The 19,595-nt window shown below is 37.5% G+C and overlaps 2 protein-coding genes across 2 annotated transcripts; both read left to right on the forward strand.

Moving 5' to 3' along the window:
• Positions 1–67: 67 nt before the first annotated feature.
• On the forward strand, positions 68–2,814 carry LOC143459702 (aldo-keto reductase family 1 member B1-like). The gene is made up of 8 exons (XM_076956942.1): positions 68–230; positions 387–554; positions 1,134–1,253; positions 1,381–1,458; positions 1,552–1,775; positions 1,996–2,164; positions 2,416–2,498; positions 2,662–2,814. The coding sequence occupies exons 1-8, from the start codon at positions 168–170 to the stop codon at positions 2,708–2,710; spliced, it is 954 nt and encodes a 317-aa protein (XP_076813057.1). The 5' UTR covers positions 68–167; the 3' UTR covers positions 2,711–2,814.
• Positions 2,815–4,848: 2,034 nt separating this feature from the next.
• On the forward strand, positions 4,849–16,676 carry LOC143460146 (protein FAM184A-like). Its single transcript, XM_076957546.1, has 20 exons — positions 4,849–5,193; positions 5,635–5,792; positions 5,892–6,588; positions 6,791–6,926; positions 7,337–7,518; positions 7,796–7,972; positions 8,682–8,834; positions 9,195–9,355; positions 9,884–10,006; positions 10,287–10,437; positions 10,635–10,775; positions 11,031–11,134; positions 11,527–11,648; positions 11,895–12,043; positions 12,159–12,276; positions 12,835–13,027; positions 13,550–13,667; positions 13,863–13,967; positions 14,048–14,244; positions 15,363–16,676. The coding sequence occupies exons 1-20, from the start codon at positions 5,050–5,052 to the stop codon at positions 15,823–15,825; spliced, it is 3,792 nt and encodes a 1,263-aa protein (XP_076813661.1). The 5' UTR covers positions 4,849–5,049; the 3' UTR covers positions 15,826–16,676.
• The last annotated feature ends 2,919 nt before the right edge of the window (positions 16,677–19,595 follow it).

The following is a 19,595-nucleotide window of genomic DNA, read 5'->3' on the forward strand; positions in this document are numbered from 1 at the left end:
TTTGTTGAATTTTTGCTGAACGAAATAAACTTTGTCACTTATTGCGGTTATACGCCTGTAACATATCTAAATACTGACAGTTGTTTTTTATAAAAAAGTTAGGTTTTTAACTGCATAAAAGTAGCAGGAGGCTTAGGCTTTCACAGTGCTTTTGTAAACTCAGAAAAATGCAAAGTGTGAAGTTAAACACAGGATACGACATGCCTATTCTTGGTTTGGGTACATGGAAGGTTCGTATAAGAAAGTAAACAAACATTTGTTTGAGCACGGTCATAGAGCTTATACCAGTGGTCAGATATAAGCTTGTAGCATCATGCATTGCTTGGTATACAACGATATCTAATAGGCCAAAGGGGTTTATTAAAACTTCCTATTTGATTTGGCAGTCAGATAAGAAGAAGGTTCAGAAAGCGGTAGAATATGCACTGGAATGTGGATACCAACACCTTGACTGCGCGTATCGTTATCTCAATGAAGAGGAGGTCGGCGCTGGAATTAAGAACAAGATAAACGACAAAACTGTAAAACGCGAAGACATATTTGTTACTGATAAGGTAGTTGCAGCAAATTTGACTGATAGAACGTTTTTCTTGATCAGTAATGCTCTATCTAGATGAATAACAGTTGTGCGCATTTGTATACGATAAGCTATTGCTGATTTTGTTTAATTTGAACCACTGACTTTACAAGGTGTCAACGGTCCTTTTCTGGGCTAAGCTGCCTTCACTCGTTATGACGTAGCTCGTTTTTATTGGACACCTTCCATTGATTTTGTCAATATCGTTTCACTGGAATCAGTCTTAACCACAAGCGTATCTATGATTCTATAGTGGGTTTCTTTATTGTACCTTAATGTTCATGCATGATTAATCCGCGTTCCGTAATGGCAGTACTGTCTAAAATTGACAAGTTCTTCCGTTTTATGCCATGGACCACTGATGCCGCCCAAATTCTCAAAATCATATAAAAACTATAAAATTGTCAAAAATGGAGTTTCCATTTTCAACCAGCTGTTTTTTGTGTCATGGTGATTTCCGGTATGGCCTTTTCGCTGGTTCCCGTCTGCCCTAGCGTAATTGCAAAAGCGTTTCGGACAATACAACACACAAAAATATCTTCTTTATTATTGTCAGCTCTGGTGCAATTCCCACAAACCTGAAGATGTGAGGCCTGCTTTGATGAAGACACTCGAGAGTCTGCAGCTTGAGTACCTTGATCTATATTTGATACACTGGCCCATGGGATTTCAAAAGGTAAAATTTTATAAGGAACGTTGAAATTTGGTATACACCTACTGGTTATCTTTTGCGCAATATTTAAACCAGTCAAAGATTGTCCATCAACTTCTGCTCTCAGTTAAGTGTTATTGTTATTTGACAGAGAGGAACAGAAGCATTTCCTAAAGATGAAAATGGAAAGGTTCTCTTTGACGACACGGATTACGTCGACACGTGGAAGGTATTCCTTGCTTTTTATCAGACAAATTTAATTATGGAAACATTTTGAGAACTAAATTTCTTTTTAATTAACTTTAATTGAGTTTCCTTAAAGGCAATGGAAGATTTGCAGAAGGAGGGTTTGGTCAGAAGCATCGGTGTTTCTAACTTTAACCAGTTTCAAATCAACCGAATCTTAAAGGAATGTTCGGTCATACCAGCCGTTAACCAGTTCGAGATTCATCCTTCCCTCACTGGTGAATCTCTGGTTAACTATTGTCAAGAAAAATGCATCGCGGTGACGGGATATTGTCCTCTTGGATGCGGAGACAGACCTTGGTAACTCATTTTGTTGAAACGATAATTTTTTTGTAAATAAATTATCGGTTGATTGTTAGGTTATGGACTTTGGCCTATGCAAGTTAGTATTGAACCTACTTTAGTTATTTTATTGAACCTAGACCTATAAGTCTACTCTTCTTTGCATCCATTATGGCATATTTTTAGAAGAAAGTGGGCTCCACTCTTTCGTAAAACCAAGTTGGTCTTATTTTTAAAGGGGTATGAAAGCTGATGATCCGGTTTTATTAAAAGATCCCAAATTGCTCGAGATTGCAGCCAAGAGTAACAAAACCGCCGCCCAAGTAGCGCTGAGATACCTCGTTCAAAGAAACATTATTGCAATTCCTAAAAGTGTCACCCCGGAAAGAATTCGTCAAAATTTCCAAGTAGGATACAAAAAGATTTTTTATGTTTTGTTACTTAAGCTTTTGTTACTTTGTTACTTTTTTTGGTTCGTTCCAAATCCTTTTTGTCTACGAATTTTATTTATTTGTCTTTGTTAATAATAAAGATTTATTAATGCAACCATTGAAATCTAACAACAGTTGTTATTAGTATTCGTTATATAACTAATCCAAATCCTTTTTTATGTCGGTACTATAATCACAGAAGTAAAACCAAGGATTATTGCTTTCAGATATTTGATTTCAATTTGTGTGAAGTTGATATGAAGGCAATCAATAAAATGAATACCAACTCAAGAATTTGCCCGATGTCAGAGTGAGAAAATATGTTAAACCTAGATCAATGCTTAACATTATTTTGAAGCCATCCCGAAGGGAGATGTTTGTGCGTTTGGCTTGACATTGAATGAGATAAGTTTATTACCGCAGGTTAATAAATAGACATTTTATATTTTTGACTTAATAATCATGTATTGCAGGACATCGGAGCACAAGTATTATGTGTTCAGAGAGAACTACTCAGAGTGAAGATGAAATATTTTCCAACACATTCGATATAACTGACAGAGAGACCGTTATTGGATAATGCATCAACGTTGAGTTATGAAAATAAAATTTGCATTGCTGGGCTGGGCTGACTATGTCAACGACTACTTCATTTTGCATTGCATAAACATATAGTCAACTGTTTTCATTGATCGACATACACGATTAGGCATAACTTACACGTACGAGTTTCTTTAACGAGTGTTTAGTTTCACAGCTCAATGGAAATAAAAAATAAAACAGTTTAGTAGATAAAGTCATATCTGAGTAAACCTAAGTTAAATGCTATCTCTCGAGCCAAAAAGCATTAACAACTTTACACAAATTAAGTAGCTAATAGCGCAATGGGATCAGCATATCATATTAAATAGGATTTTTTTCATTTTTGAATGCATAGTATTCTGAATGATAAGCCACAGTAACAATTTTATGTAATCTAACAGACATCAATTCAATGAATAATTAAAAAGAAGCTAAAGTCTTTCCGATGCTGATGATTTATCATGATCAAAGCAACTGATTAGAGGAGGGTTATTTTTGGAAATCGCATTGACTTTAATGAGTAACCTTCTACGGCGAATTATTGGAGGTTTAAGATTTTTAGTAGCCTATCTGTACATTATTATAGACATTGTATAAACATTTATGTGTTTATATAATATCTATGGTCACTATTCATTAAAACGTCTAAACTCTAAAGGAAATCAATACAAAGTAAAGGTACCTATACTGGGATATGCAAGTGTGCACTGTAGGTAACAACAAATAAACTATATTTTATTCAGTATATTTAAGTAGATTTAGCCGAATCTAAAAAAACACAATGAATAAAATTAAACAAAGTGAGTCGGAACTTCAGTGTTCTGCAACTTTATAACATTTCTATGTGATCAAAAGTTTATTTTTGTAATTTTTGAGACTAATTGTACTTTCTCTTGAAATGTTTTGATATTTATTTAAAACATCTTTTGAAATAATTTAAAAATAATTTTGGAAAAAAATCAGTTTAATCACTGTTTAGTGTTTACAGTGGATTTTACTTATTTATCCATAATCCTTCAACCATAAATAAAAATTGCACCTGTTGTCGTGACAACCAACTTTATTTATCTGATCAGCTTCAAATAAAATTCGTCACGCTTAAGTAGTTACAAGTGTTTTGCGTTTTCAGTCTTGTAAGTGCTTTGCCAAGTGAAGTGATTGAACTGGTTGAGTTGCAGACAAGGCCTGGCGTTGATTTTTTATTGCTTAAGTAATACAGTCTTGTAATTGTAATGCTAGACCTAAAATTTTGTTTACATTGGGGCAACATGTATGGAAAATAGGCTTGCAGGTAGACATACTTTAGCATGTAAGAAAGGTCTAGTATTCAAGTGCACAACCACAGGATGCCTTTGTATACTAGACCACAGCTACTCAATTGTGACGTTATCTGGTTGTGCACTTGTGTACTAGACCAGGTAAGGAAGGACAGAAAGAATTATGAATATAGGGTAAAATGGCAATTCCGCGCCAGAAAATTGGAGCAGCAATGGCAGCATCATACAAACTTTCTGATATACAGGTATTGGGAATATCCGTATCTCATTCTGAAATCCTTTTACTACTGACTGTCACACTAGTCATCAGGCCAGACTGCAGAGTACAGGAGTGAGGAATAACCTACATGGCACGCACATACCTTCTTGGTGTAAAACAGTTAGCAAATCAACAAACCAATGAGTAAAAATCAGCACACAATATAAGACACAGATCTGCAGACTTGGTACTGGTATAGCTATTTTATTATTGCAACTGCCTTCTGGTATATTCCTTAATTCTAAGTAAGAATTTTGGACCGTTACTTTTGCCCTTCTCAATATATTCAGTTATTCACTGTAGCATGAAGGCCCTTATCATTGCTTCATGTAAATGTAGCGAAAAAATGCACTAATGGCATATATGCATGTTATAAGATGCCAAATTTCAGAATGAAAACTAGAAGACAATCGAATATTGTCAGGAAAATAATTTACCACTATTGAACTCACAATGGTAATAGTTCACTATACATCATACTTTAACAGACAAAAAGAGCTTGTAAACGGAACTCATAAAACTGTTGCATTTTTGTTAGACTAAACTAACTTAGGATCTTATTCTGTGTTGTTAAAGTAAACATAGCGTGGCTTCAAAATGTTTAGATAAATCTATTGATGGAGTCTTTCAAATGCATTTGAGAAAAGTTATTGGATTTCAATACTTCAGCAAATGAAATATCTTGGATTAAAGCACCGGATATACACATATTATAATCACTGCTAAATGGGAATTGGTTTGTGATGGCAACCGGGGGAATGTCCTGGCAATACCACAATCAGAAGCACTTCCCGTCATACGGACTTCCTGGTAGCAGCGATGGATCTGGAGCTGATGTGCAGGAAATGCATCTTAAGATGTCAAAGAAGATTGCGCAACTCACAAAGGTAAACGGACCAAGAAGTAATTCAGTGAACTTTCCAAATAGAGCTGACTTCGTTGTTTTATAATTTTTTTATGTATGTTTATTAGTATTAAGTGTTCATTACTTAAAAACAACGTTCAATAACGCGAAGTATTGCATGAACGTACTCAAAAAATAACTGTATCATACTTATCCAGTTTTTATATGAAGTGGTTGACTATATTGCTACTGACTCAACATGGTATTGTATCACTGTACTAATACTTAAAGTGAAAAAAGATTTCACATGCCTTAACACTTTGATGATGATATATCTGGTTCACTTAATTGTGAAGTTACTGCTCTATACTTCTGCTAAACATGCTGTCAGCCTGTCACCTCCTTAGATACTAATTAAACCAAGAGCTTGACAAACGTTTGAATAAGATGACTATAAAAATACATATGTTGATTCTCTATCTAGGTAATCTACGCTTTGAACACCAAGAATGACGAGCATGAGGCTGCTATGAGTGCCTTGAAAGATGCGCATGAAGAAGAAATGCAACAGATGTTGACAGAAACCGCCGCAAAGATCCAGCAATATCGATTAAAAATTGGAGATGAACTTGACCTGAGGCGGTATAAGATTGGTTTATTATCTCAGAGATATATTATTTAATTAATTGCTGTCAGCTCTCTCCATATATTATATCTATGAACTTGTTCTATTTAAAACAGGAGGATTAAGAACCTAGAAGATTGTGTGGGTGCGTTTGAACGTGAAAAGAAGCAAGCACTGGTTGAAATTGACACACACAAACGAATCTCTGCTGAGAGAGAGGTCAACAGAGAACGAGAACACGAAGACAAGATCAAGTTCATGACGAGGGAACTAGAAGAAACAAAAGCTGCGTTTCTGCAAAGAATAAATGATTTTGAATCAATCGTATCCAACCTGGAACGAGAAAAAGCAAAAAATATGGACTCAGTCACGATGGATTACAAACGACAGATGGAAGCTTTGAGAGTGCAACTTGATGAGCAGAAGAAGAATTGGATGATTGAAAAAGAAGAATTAATAAATTCACATACGATTCAAGCACAGACCTTTGAAAGAGAAATCTCCAATTTAAAGGAAGAGATAAAGAAAACTATTGACGACTCGGAGGCAAAGATGGAAAAAGCAAAATCATTTTACGAGCATGAACTTGCAGTTTTGAGATCATCATCACTCTCGGATGATGAGGTTGCGGTGAAGTGGCAACAGCGTGAGAATGTTTTAAAAGAGGAATTTTCAAAAGTAGAAATGAACCTTCAAAAGAAAATAAGGGAATTATCCAATGAACTTGACATTCAGCACGAGGAGGTGACACATTTACAGCAGCAACTCAAACAATCAAAATCCGAAGCAACAAGCACTACAGACCATGTTAAGGTTGGTGGAAAGTGATATTTTTGCGAAATTTGCTATTTCTGTTGCAATCTTCCACTTGCAAATGCCCTTCCTACACTTGTTATGTTTAAATACAAATTTTCCGTTTGTTTAAGGTATGTCACCTTCCTTTAATATACGCTTGTTATTCAACGATAAAAAAGGTGTTAAAAGCATGATCAGTATTTCTTCGTTAATTACACAGGACTTGCGAGATCAATTAAGTAAGCTCCACCAGGATTATAACGCATCAGTTGATCGTGTAAAATATCTTGAAGACGAACTGGGCGCATCAAAGTCAAGGGCTGAGTCTCAAGCTGCAGATATCCTAAGAAAATCAAGTAAGTATTTTCTGCTGCTTAAAGGTGATTTCTGAACTAACTACTGGTATTGACTTTTCTGAGATGTTCGACCTGAAATGGGTGCTTTTGGGCACAACCTTATTACCCTAACATGTGTTGAAAAGAACGTATCCTTTGTGACATACTGTGTGACACAATTAATGTAAGAGGCCATTTTTTATGTCATTCTGTCCGTTTTCTTTAATGTCACCGTTTTATTACCTTTTTGCTTGAATTTGAAAAATCTAAGCTGTAGCTTGAAGGTCTCATTAATTTAAAGTATATTGTATGTCTCTGTATCATATATTTAAAAATTCTTCACAAGCTTAAGGTGTAGTTGCGTGGAAACACACTTTCAATTGACGAGTGATAATAATGGCTGTGAGACTTTAAACGTTTTTGATCTTCAGGTATCATCGGCACATTGGAGGCAATTAAACTTACGCAAGAGGAGAGCATCCACGATCTTGAAGCTCAGATGAAAGAAATAAGAAGAAAATACCAAGAATTAGAAGCCGAGAAATCAGCTCTTCAAAACTCTCAGTCTGATGAAAATGGTCAGCTTCTGCAGCAACTTCAAACCATGTCAAAGGTTAAACAACTACGATATGATATTTTGTCCACTTCCGCTATGTTGCATTCCAAGTTTCTTTTTTTTGATGCATAGAATGAAAAACCAACACTTTAGGATTTTTATAGAAATTACTACAATTTGATAAAGAAGAAATATTAGCCCTCCATGTTGCATGCAACTTTTCAAATAAATTGGACATGATTAATACCGGCGAAATGAATCGTACCAATATGTAAAGTTGATAACCGTACTTTCTAAGCCTTTATTTCTCTATCAATCTGTGTATGTGCTGTAGAGAATTGAAACTTTAAACAAAGAAAAATCGGCTCTCCAGAAGCAATTTAAGCGCGACCTTGAAGAAATGAAAATATCCCACGAGGAAGAATTAGAAAACCTGAAACAACAATTTGAAAAGGAGGCAAACTCAATGTCAAAGTCACGCGAAGCGGAAGTGACGTTAATGAAATCGGAGGTGACGCTTTTACGTAGTAGTCAGTCGTTTTTAAAATGTAAGATACTGTAAAAATATTATGTCAAGAATAAAGCTAGCGCCGGTAAAACAGGATTTTAGCAGGAATCGTGTAAGCACAAACGTTGCGTTACATGTTATTAGGCGTCATAACTGGTGATGTATGACACAACGATGGCATTGTCAGACATCTGATCCCAGGGGCATTAGCCAATATTGCTGCTGCGATTTTTGTGGTGTTACATTGCCCCGCGGCGCTGCCCTTACATCAGTGCCAAGGAATTTGTAAATGAACCTGTATTTTCTTTCAACCACACGCTTCTACAAACATGTTTAAGACTTTAAAAGCGGTTTGGTTGTTTTAAGATCACTGTAAGATAATTGTGGCCCAAGACCCTTTTAAGTCCCTACAACTAACCTTTGAAGTTGTGCACTAAGCCGTGGAAAGTGTTTTCTTTAAGGTTGTAAGAAAAGCACAACTAACCAAACCTTCAACACGTGCATTTTTATTGCCAAGTTTTAAGTGCAATCTTTCTCTAATCAAAAAAGCTTGTAAAAGGAATAAATTTGTAAACCAAAAACGTAATAATAACCGTAACTTCAGTAATAATAACCAACCAAAAGGTTAAAAATTAACAGTAACCAAATTGTGTCTAAAGTTAACACAAAATTAATTTTAAAACCTGTCATGTTTATTTAAAAAAAACCACAGGCCCAAGAAGCAATGGACAAGTTGCTTCAAGAGATGCAAGAACGAGTTTTACGTGAAGCTGCTCAATTTGAGAACGACAAAGCGGCTGCTGTCGCCAAAGTGGAAGCAGAGAAGGAAATTCTTCAGCGAAACCTACAACAATCACAAAATGAGGTAAAAAGGCACGCTGTCTATCTCAGGCGCCATTGTATAAACACTTGGGCATATTTTCATACGTTTTTTCGGTGAAGATGAAGCACTTCTTGAATTTTAGAGTTTGTTTACCATGTCTTTTGCACTTTGAAAATTAATACGTTCGCCTTCCTACGTTGTGTTTTATATGACGTTCAAAAGTAAAAAATCATACACGCTTTGTACTGCGTCAGTGTTGCTTAAATATTTTAATAATTATTTAATAACACACAATAATTTATTAAAACATCTTTCAAATACTTTATATGAACTCTAATTTTCATGATATATCCTATAATTGTACGATTTCTACCTACAACTCTCATTGTTACGTGTATTTAGATCACTCGATTGAGGAGTCTGATAGAAGCGCATGAAAGCGGTTTGGGTGACGCCAGTTCCCACATAACCAGCCTCAAGTCACGCATCGATGAACTTGAAAACGAAGTCAAATCCAGTGAAGCGCGAAATAATTCGAAGGAAACGACCATTCTCGAATTACGGTGAGAACAATGCGCCAATTGTTTGCTAACAATGCCCTGCGCGTGTCAATGGTTCCGCTTCGCCTGGTGTTATGTCATGGTTGACACGAGATGGGATTTTCTTTTGATCTTGCGATTCCTATCTGTTCCTGGATTGGGTGGTACTTGGTAGTGAAGTAGACTTGTGAAAGTTGTGCTGTGATGAAGCAAAACTTGCACAAAGTCTAGCTTGGTAACCGGGGCTCGAATGATGGGGAATCATGGCCAGGTTTAAGTCGTGGAAAGACTTTTCTCACTCCAAGTATAAAGATAGTGATACCAAAACGACATCGTAATATAATTTTTCATTTACAGTTTACATTATACGCAACCCAAACTCCTTCAGCTGATAAAGCACCACTGTATTATGAATTAACTTATGCTCAATTACTGTTTAATTATTTAACATAAAGCAGAAAAACGAGGTAGATTTTTCTACTTGGCAATTTCATCAACACTTCGCTTGTCGCTTTGACGTAGCTTTAAACCCGATGACCTTTGATTTCATAGAACCGAGTTCAAAGGTCAAGCTGAAATCCACAACGAACAACTTTCAAAGCTCGACCACGAACACCAGGAGGCGCTGGAGAAAAATAAACGTGAAATGGATGAGAGATGGGAAGAACGCATGAGGTGAAGGATTAAAATTTCTCAGTCGTAATAGACCGATCACAATCAGCGCTTTGACACCAGCAGATGTAGCCCATGAAGCGTACCAATGAGAACTACCTGGTGCATTATATATCAATACACGGGAACCTATTCATGCAACTAGCTTGCCATTAACATTAAGTTACCGATCTAATAGAAAAAATAACTTTGGCGATATCACGGTGTATTACTGAGCCGGAGCACTTTGATACCACCAGTGCTCATTTGATGCTTTTAAATGCATATTACATGCTCAACATAGACTTAAGCTCGAAGAACTTCAAAGTCGTTTATCGGCACATTACTTGGAAGAGCGACAGAGAGCATTGAGTGACCTTGAACGTGTCAAAGACCGTGAACTTGAGGCCAGCAAAGCGGGCTGGGAGGACCAGATCAGGCAACTAACCAACCAGGTAGGTTCAGAAGACTTTTGTACGAACTGCACCGTTCATTTCATTTATGTTCAAACGTCACAACAGGATTGGTTATTTTTCAGTGTCTAAATGTTTTTGTGCTTGAAACGATTACATTTTGGGTAAAAAGTTGTTGAAATTTTGCTTGTCTGCTTTTTATGCCGTTTTTAATTTTGTTTGTGTTTTCCTGTCGCTAGATGTCAGAAATGAGGCAATCTTTCGAAGCCGAGCGGCGAGAATTCGAACGTCAGATGGAAGTCAGTAAAACGGATATGACGCAAGCAGAACGGAAACTACGCAACGAAGCACAACAAGCTGCCGCTGATTACTCGGATAAGGTAAGTGTCGCCATGGTAACCTACGCATGAATCGGTTGGCTGCTTTTCAAGAACTTACGTCAGTCACTATCACCTTTGTTACTTTTATTAGGTCTTTATGCGCTATGGTAATTATGACGTATAAGTTCGTCATTTTTTACTAAGGTTTTTTCTAGTTCGCTATAAGCTGCCTTAGATTAATTATGACGTACGCATTACGACACTGCTTTTCTATCTTACGGTGTATTGTATCTATTTTTTATTCCTTTGCCACAGATCGATCACTTGGTCGAGTCTCACAAGATGGCGCTATTGGCACTGGAACAGAGGAAGGATGACGAAATGAAGAGCCAGGAAAGTCGGCTTCTCTCTCAACACAGGTGACGTCATCATTCAGCATTGTCATCAATTAACTTCATTTTGTGTGCACACGACTGCGTACCAGCGTGTTTTTTGTGTTGAGCTATCAGCAAAATTTTTCTTCTGACTGCGCCGTTTTTTGGTTGCTGCTGTGACGTCATTTGCTTGACTTGGTTAAGCTTCATCTTTATGCTCGGGTGTTTCCCTGACTCTGACGCAAGGATTTGTCGAACGGCAGCTGCCGGCCTTGGCAGGGGTGTTATAAAATCACCTCGTGTTAAATAAGTCCGTCACCATTTATAAAATTTAACGACTTTGAATGCCAGAGCTTCGCATCTTGCCAATCATTGTTGATCATCTGGCTGACTCGTCCACGACTCTTGATAGATGACTTTTCTTCCTTGTATTTTAGGGAGGAGATGCACTCCCAGTTGAGAGCGCAACAGATTGCAATCGAGTCTGTGAGGGAGAAAATGAAAAGAGAGAAATTGGAGGAATTTGAAACGAGAGAGAGCGAATTCCAACAAGACATGGGTAAGTGTGTATGTTGACAGTAGACATATGAAACCACCAAGAAAAAATTCCAAGTATATAATTAGGCTTGATAACGCGTGCTACAGCGTAAGACCGCAAGTAATTTTATGACTCTAATCTACTGACGCCCTTCACAAATTCAAAGCAACCATTTGATGAACGTAAAGTCCCGTATGCGGTACACACCACACCGCTGCTGACGATAAACATATCGCGAATGACGTAACACTACTTACGCTTTCTCAGACGAATTAAAGAGCGAGTTGTCCCACCAACACGCCTCGACGTTGGATGACGTCACCAGGCAATACGAGACTCACTTACAGACGCTTAAGTTGGAACTGAGCCAAACTCTGGAATCAAAGCATAGAAGCGAAGAGAAACTAAACCAGAAGGTAGAGAAGCGACCAAGGCATAATATTGCGAGACCCTTCCGTTCATCCGATTTTACGATGCCCTTCACACTCATCTGTTTTGGTGATGTGATGCAGTTCCGACTTTAATTTTCAGATGGAAGACTTAGAAACTGACCTGCGAATGTCGTCGGTAGAGGGCAGCAAATTACGCGACAAAGTGACGCAACAAAACGAAATGATGTCAACGTTGAATAAAGAATTGGAACAGAAAGGTAACTTATTTCGCTTCTCTATTAACAAATATTGTCTAATTATTTCGTAAGTAAGCAAAATACGAATTCGTTTTTTGGGATCATGTATTTGCCTGCGAGATTCTATGAGAAACGTGATAGTGAAGGTCATTAGCATACTATTCCGGTATCTTTAAAAACTTCACAAGCTCATCGCCTAAACTCAGTTAAGTTTTATGCTCGGGGTAAAATGTACTGTATATTTATGGTTGAACCGCAAAAATTCCAGTTTAGTTGAAACCTTTCACGGTAACCGCTTGTGGCTGCTTTAACACGGCAGCATTTCGTTATGCAGCTGAGTCGCGCGCTAAATTCATTTGTAATGGGATGTATAATTTGTAAACTTCATTTTTGCCCGTTTGGTTATCGTCTTGTTGCTCCTCGTTATAAGAGAATGTTTAGGAAATATCGTTCGGGCTTGTTGGCTAAGTTTGTCTTCTCGAAAACTTCTAATTATCCCCGTTCGTATTTTAATCCGCCATTTTTCATAGTCATGTTACAATAGATGTATTGTATCGTCAAAAACGCGAGTGTTTTCAGGTCAGGAAATTCTGCGGATCAGGAGCGAAGCAAATCTCGAACTGCGGCACAGGGAAGATGAATTGATGCGGAAATTCCAAGCGGAGCAAGACAGATACGAGGCGGAAAGCATCCGTCAGAAGCAGGCAATGGTCCACGAATTTAACCGGGCGACGGACGCTCTCACCGACAAGATATCGGCCTTGAACATCGCGTAAGTTCCACCCTAGTTTACTGAATTGTGTTTGCAGTGTACAGGACTTTATGAATATTCGTAAGGGTTTCGTGAAAATTCGGCCGACCATAGTTCGAACCTTCATTCATATCCCAAATACGAGAAGTTATTCTGAGTGCATTTTTCTCTATTTTCATGTGTAAACTTGTTGCCGTATACATTCTGGGTCCTCTTGGACAAAATGGAGCTCCTGTAGGTTCTTTTTGTGAAAGCGTTGGAGGTTGTTTGCGAGTTTTTCGCTCCTACCATGTAATTATTGAATTATCCTTAAAATTGACTACAGGTACAAATTTATAATGAAACATCGCGGAAACGGATTTGTGGTTTTGGTAAACACTCGATAATTTCGCTTTGAACAAGCACACATACACGATTTCTAAGTTTGTTTACAAGCTGTCTTTGTTCCCAAGAAATGACTTACAGCACCGCCGTCCACCGCATAAGATAAGCTTCAAGCACTTGATATAATTGAAAGGGAATTATTTCCAAGTACCTTTGCAGCTTGCAAGAAGCAGATGAGAGATTTGAAAGGAGGGAAAGTCGACCGGAGGACTTGAATGTCATCGACCAGCTCAAAGACATGGTTCGGGAGAGGGAAGCTCACATGCAGAAGCTTTTGGTGAGCTGTGACTTGTAACTATCGTCGTCACGCCATCATAGCAAGAGCTGTGATATGAAAATTTCATTATTACGTCACAATACTTGGTTATTTATGTCTTGCTGAAGCATGCTATGTGAACTGCTATGACCGTACAAGCATACACCAAACTACATTTGTCATTACTGTTCCAAAAAAGTTAAATTTGCTTTCCAGGATGACAAGAAGTTCTTCCAAATGGAATTAGTCAATCGTGAGACGAATTTCAATAAAGTTTTCAACACTGCGCCCAATGTAGGAGTACTCAACCCGAGAAACAAGGTCAGTTGCCTTTTTAATAATTCGCTGCTTTGAATAACTTGAACAGTTCACGGAGAAATTTGTCAACGTTTCATTTTCAGAAAAAAAAGGGGACCGCTGCAACAGCGCCACCTAGATTTTCCTCACAGTTTGTCAGCGTCCCCAACCTGAGCTCGCTCGAACCAGCCCTGACCGGTCCAAACCGGCTTGAACCGCTTCGAGCTGGTTCGAACTCACCTAACGGCTACAACAAACCACTTCAACCGACCCCACCGCACCACCCTAAGAAGTTCCTTAGGTAGGATCCGCATGCGCCGTCATTGACCGAAAAGCATGGTGACGTCGACAAAGATGATTATGACGTCATTAACGTATAACATTCTCGAATTGTATCTAAGGTGAACCTACTGTATTCGTTTTCTGTTATTGTTTATAATAACCTACCTTTTCGTAATGATTTCTCACCAGTATTTTAACAAGTCTGCATGTCGCGTACTGCTGTGATGTTTGCCCACTTAACCCGTTCAATATTTCTTTGATGATGTGCCTATCTGTCCAACAGGGTAAATGGAACGGTGCCTTGCATGACCTCACTGTGAACTTTCAATATTTGCCTTTGATTTGTCATAACTATCATTTTCGGTGTTTCATGAAATAAATTTATCTATAGTTCGTTTAAATTCAGTTTTCGTCCACTATGCAGCGCTAACGATACACGTCTCGCGATAGAAATTTGTTTTCGCGCAACTATTCAACTCTTTGGCATTACCACGTATTACCCACCACAGCAACCTGCAAAAACAACCAATTTTTTACTCAAAATTCAGCACCCAGCCCGCAGTTTATGTATCAACTGACAAATCTCCATCACTTATGCTTTGAGATTGAAGAGATAATTTGTGCGCTCAAGTAAATTTGTTGATGACATCGCTTTATTTTTGATAAGAGAAAATGCCCATTGCCCTTTTGCATCATCTTCACGATACAATATTAAGTCACAATGAGAACTGTACAGCGGGTTTTGTTTAATCGTTCAAGTATCTTGGTTCAACCGACGCACGAATAAAAATAAACGTTATTCATGGTAATCAGTAATCACTGAATGAGGTAACGACGGTCTAGTTTCCGCGCATTTCGTTAAAATATGATATCTAAAAAGTTTAATGACAGTTTCGGTTGATCCTCAACAAAAGCATGTTTATGAGCATGTTGTTTACTGACATATCGGCTAACTACTCTAACAACACACATGAAAGGATATTAGGCTACGTCACTAGAAAGATCGTGTCCGATACGACGCTGTAAGTCAATCTTAGGAAAAGGACATTAAATTGCTATTAGCGAGATCGAAAATCAGTTTTAAGGTTAGTAGTGACGTTACCTCAAACATGACATTTTGGTCGCATTTCGTCGCAGATCGCAGAGCGACGAAGAGAGAGACATGAGAGCGTTTTTACAGACTTTCAACAACGTATTTGATGACGTCAACAATCAGGAAGCAGACGATGTTTCGAAGCCGAGCAAATTTGCGAAAATATCTTGGGAAAATTTTCCCGAAACTTCAAACGAGGCGAAAACTTTCGACGAACTTTACGACAACGTCGTTCTGGATTATGATGTCATAGACAGGACGGGATTCGACCTTCTTTCCGAAAATGCGACAATCGCGTTGAACGGCTTGACTGACACCTGGAAATCGGAAGATGACTTATTCGCATTCAGCGACGATTACTACGACCTACGAAGTAACAATAATCGCATTGTGACGACACAATACGGTTCCCTTCCTGACCACTATAATCGACCACGTGGGAAAAAAAAACGCGGAAAGATAGCATCAAATTTCTTGGCGGCCTTGAGGGCGAAGAAGAAGCAATAAAAATAACAATTGAAGGTCAAAAAACTGCACTTCCAGTAAAACATGTTTTTAATTTTGGTCTGAACAGTTATTTCTGACTGGTAGTTAGAGTAAGCGAAGCTACCATTTTCCTATCAAATGTCGCCGCAATTCTCCTTACAACGATATATCTTTGCTTGCATCTCTACTTCAAAGAAGAAAGTTAGTCGTATATTGCTCACCGAAGATTGTGTAACGTTATTTTTAAAACATTGCTTTCACAAAATTACTGCCACATCGGAAATTCCACCGTTCAATAAATCAATGAACGCTTTACCAAGTAATGAATCACTTGACAAAAACGCCGACTGAAAAAATGTAGATTGTGATAAAGTTTAAGACTTTTTCCGCCAGCATTATCGTTACATCTTGTCTGTCAGTCTTTGGTTTCAGTATTTCTACCACTGATACAATTATTGTGTGCGAGTAAAACTTGAAGTTTTAGCCAAACACGATTTTTTTATGTCTCCGTAAAGTTATTGTGTTGTAGTTCGAAATATTTCGTTGCCATTATAGGGTGCTCGTGTCATTAATTCATTGCTCTTTTTCATGATTTATCTAAGTTTAACTTATTCAAATAAATAGCTGTAAAGCTCTGTCCAATAAAAAACAAAAAAAGAGACCATTTAAAGTCCTCCGTGACTGTGTCCAATTTACGCAACTACGTACATGTATTAAGGAAGCTCCATTTTGTCTGCAATGCCAATCAGATGTTTGACTACAAGAGCCGCAAAATCTCATACACATACAATTCAGGCGGTACTACGTATTGCCTGCACTTCTGCTTCTAACTTAAAGTTCCGGCGCATAACATGTCAGCCTTTGTCCCACAAAACGTTTTGGGCGCATGCAGCAATTGGGTAAGAAACAATGTCAGTGTGCAACATTTGTTTTCGATTGGACAATGTCAATTAGTGTCGATTATTATGTAACAATGACTTGTTCATTTTGCAATGACGACTTGTCGTCAGGTATGATAAGTTTTGATAACTTGATCAGTGCAGTGTGTGCTGTGTGGTACACAGTTTATAGACAAGTCCTTACAATACTGCATAATCAGTTGATAAACTTTGGGTAAAACTTTTAAACTTGAAGACACATATAGTAGAAGGGCCGTTTTTTATGCAGCGACAATATTGTTGCAATGGTTATTTAATCAAGTGGCTACTGTGCTTTTGTTTGCAAACTTGTTTGCATGCTAGGCCTAACACTTTCGGTATCAAGTTAATGATGATTCATTTCTTAGTACACCTGAAGAAGCAAGCTTACGCTTGCGAAAGTTCGTGTAGAAGTGTCAAAAATGAAGTTAACCTCAGAGTGCCACTTTATGTCTTGTTTTTTTTTCTGTTTAATTTTACTTACTGTACCGTAGGATACCGTACCGGTATACCTCCGTGTGTTTTTTTTTTTTGTTCGGACCATAACGAGGATACGCCGATAATTATATAACAACAAAGATTGAAGATACTGTTTAATACAAACCGTGTAAAATGTTTATATCCTGTTCAATTGTTGAAGATTTTTCTGAAAGTGGTTGGTACCGCGCCGTATTTAGTCTAGGTTTGTAAAATGTATATAATATAATCTACTCAAGTTTTGTTTGAAACGCACGAAATGATAACTTTCAAAGCAAAAATGCTCCATTGATACTGTTAAGACAAGTTTTGTAATACGAGTGGATTTAGTAAAGCTTGCAGCTGACTATATTTTAAAATGCTACCTTTCAGGTTGTATATTACAGTAGTTACACGTAATTATTTTAAATATTTAGTGGTAAAGGGTGATTGTTGCCAGACAAACAGGTACGGACCATAGGATTACGTATACGCTGGGCAGTGGTCAATAGGTTATCCAACCAAGGAAGAGTATATAACAATATTTAAGTGATGTTCTTTGGCTGGTACTAGCCCCCGCGATCCATACAAAATCTGTGGGAGCCACGATATACTATAAAAAAAATAAATGTTGAAAAATGCTGGCTTTGTGTGGTGACCTGGTACTGGTAACGGTAAGTTGTGCTGTTTATTTTGTGAAGGCTAATTTAACTAACAGGATAGCCTTCTGTACTTTTGTTTGTTGCTATAACACTGCTTCCATCGTACCAGCTTGATTGGGCTGGTCATTTTTTAAACCCGTTTTGCGCAATGTGCTTGAGAATGGAGGAAAGACTTGTCGGTATGTTACAATTTTGGTTTGGACTGGATTTCACTTCCTTTCGCTTGGAGGTTTGGACAATCAGCACTCAGCAGGAGTCTGCTTAGTGCATATTATCATGCCTAGTCAAAACACTAAGCTTGAACAAACCGCAATTATGGGGTGAAGAATCAAACTGCGCTTTAATTAAAACCGTTCATCCGACTCGTTCTGTACTAGAATGTGCTTACCGAAAATAACAACGCTTGACTGCGGTTGAAATTTGCTTTTAGCTTTTCATCCAAACGAGCTTAATTAAAACTTAATCTATTACCACCATTTGCAAGAGGATTCCTTGAAACATTTTTGCGAAAAGTAAAGCCTGGCCACTTTGACAAGATGGTATGAAGAAAAACATTAAGGTTTACGTTTCCAAATACTTTTATGCGATTTGAACAATGAAACTGTTTTGCGCCCTTGTCAACATAGGTGAAAAACACCAAACCACGACCTTATTGTGATTACGACCAAATCTGCGTCGTTACAACAACCACAGAACTCACATCCTGATTTTTTTCATAGAATAAAACGTAAAAGAAAGAATTGCATTTGATGGACAATTTCAATTAGACGTTTTTTTGTTTTCTTTTAATTTTACTTGAATAGATGTTTCATATATCCAATGAAAGTCGTTGGATTTATTCTGAAATCTATAAATTTAGTTTTGTGCGCAATAAGTTTTTATTCGCTAAAGTGTATGAAACGGTTTCTAGTAACTCGATTTTAAGTGCTTGACCCACCCTGGCACTCATAGACCACGAAACGGAATCCGGTAGTGGAAGAGAAATCTTCAAAAAGTGTCAATTTTGAATAGGCCGGCACCTTGCCGTGGCCCACGCCCTTGCTTTATTTCAGACTTGACATCAAGGAGAGCATCGACTCACTGATACGATTTTTCATTACATGGAAGCCTATCGTTCAAAGTGTAACACAAGGCCGTAATTTAGCATCTTGTTTAGCGTTCGGTTTAGCTATATCAGTAACGTAATGACGTCACAACAGTCTCAGTTACGTAAGTGCGCATACTTTAGGCGGGGCAGTGTTACGTCAAAGCTTTGGGTGGCAACACAATTAAGTGTACTGTTTCTCGTTTTTGATTAAGTTATTTCTTTTGTCCCCATGAAATGGTTTCATTACTGTAGTTTTCGATTTTGTCTTCCATCGTACTTTTGAATTCTTTATCGAATGCAAATCTTGTACCACGTGATGTCAATTGTGGTTTAAATAACTTTTTCTGATAAAGCTTTACTTAATTGTTGTCTTGTTTGATTTTCTAATATGGTCAATGCTATTATAGCTTCTATATAACAACGATACGCTTATGATGTTAGTATGTCCTACATGCTTAGAAGCAATTATATAATTGCCTAACTGCGTAGTGAAAAATTGTATTTGGATTTTTTTTTGATCAATGTCATAGCTTATGTATATTGTATAACACTCCATTTTTGGTTAAATTATTTCTTTTAAGTGTTTATCATTATTACTTTTGGATGTTCGAAACTTACAAACTTACTGCAAATCCAGTTTCTATTTGTTCCTTGGCATATATTTTATTT

This window comes from Clavelina lepadiformis, chromosome 5, assembly GCF_947623445.1.
Source record: "Clavelina lepadiformis chromosome 5, kaClaLepa1.1, whole genome shotgun sequence".
NCBI classification, from domain to species: Eukaryota; Metazoa; Chordata; class Ascidiacea; order Aplousobranchia; family Clavelinidae; genus Clavelina; species Clavelina lepadiformis.

Bases quoted from the DNA above. Each gene is read 5' to 3' on its own strand.
- LOC143459702 (XM_076956942.1), top strand. From the start codon at position 168: ATGCAAAGTGTGAAGTTAAACACAGGATACGACATGCCTATTCTTGGT. The intron at 231-386 runs GTTCGTATAAGA...TTGATTTGGCAG, and splicing joins TTGGTTTGGGTACATGGAAG to TCAGATAAGAAGAAGGTTCA. The intron at 2,499-2,661 runs GTGAGAAAATAT...CATGTATTGCAG, and splicing joins AGAATTTGCCCGATGTCAGA to GACATCGGAGCACAAGTATT.
- LOC143460146 (XM_076957546.1), top strand. From the start codon at position 5,050: ATGGCAACCGGGGGAATGTCCTGGCAATACCACAATCAGAAGCACTTC. The intron at 9,356-9,883 runs GTGAGAACAATG...TTGATTTCATAG, and splicing joins ACGACCATTCTCGAATTACG to AACCGAGTTCAAAGGTCAAG. The intron at 10,438-10,634 runs GTAGGTTCAGAA...TCCTGTCGCTAG, and splicing joins TCAGGCAACTAACCAACCAG to ATGTCAGAAATGAGGCAATC.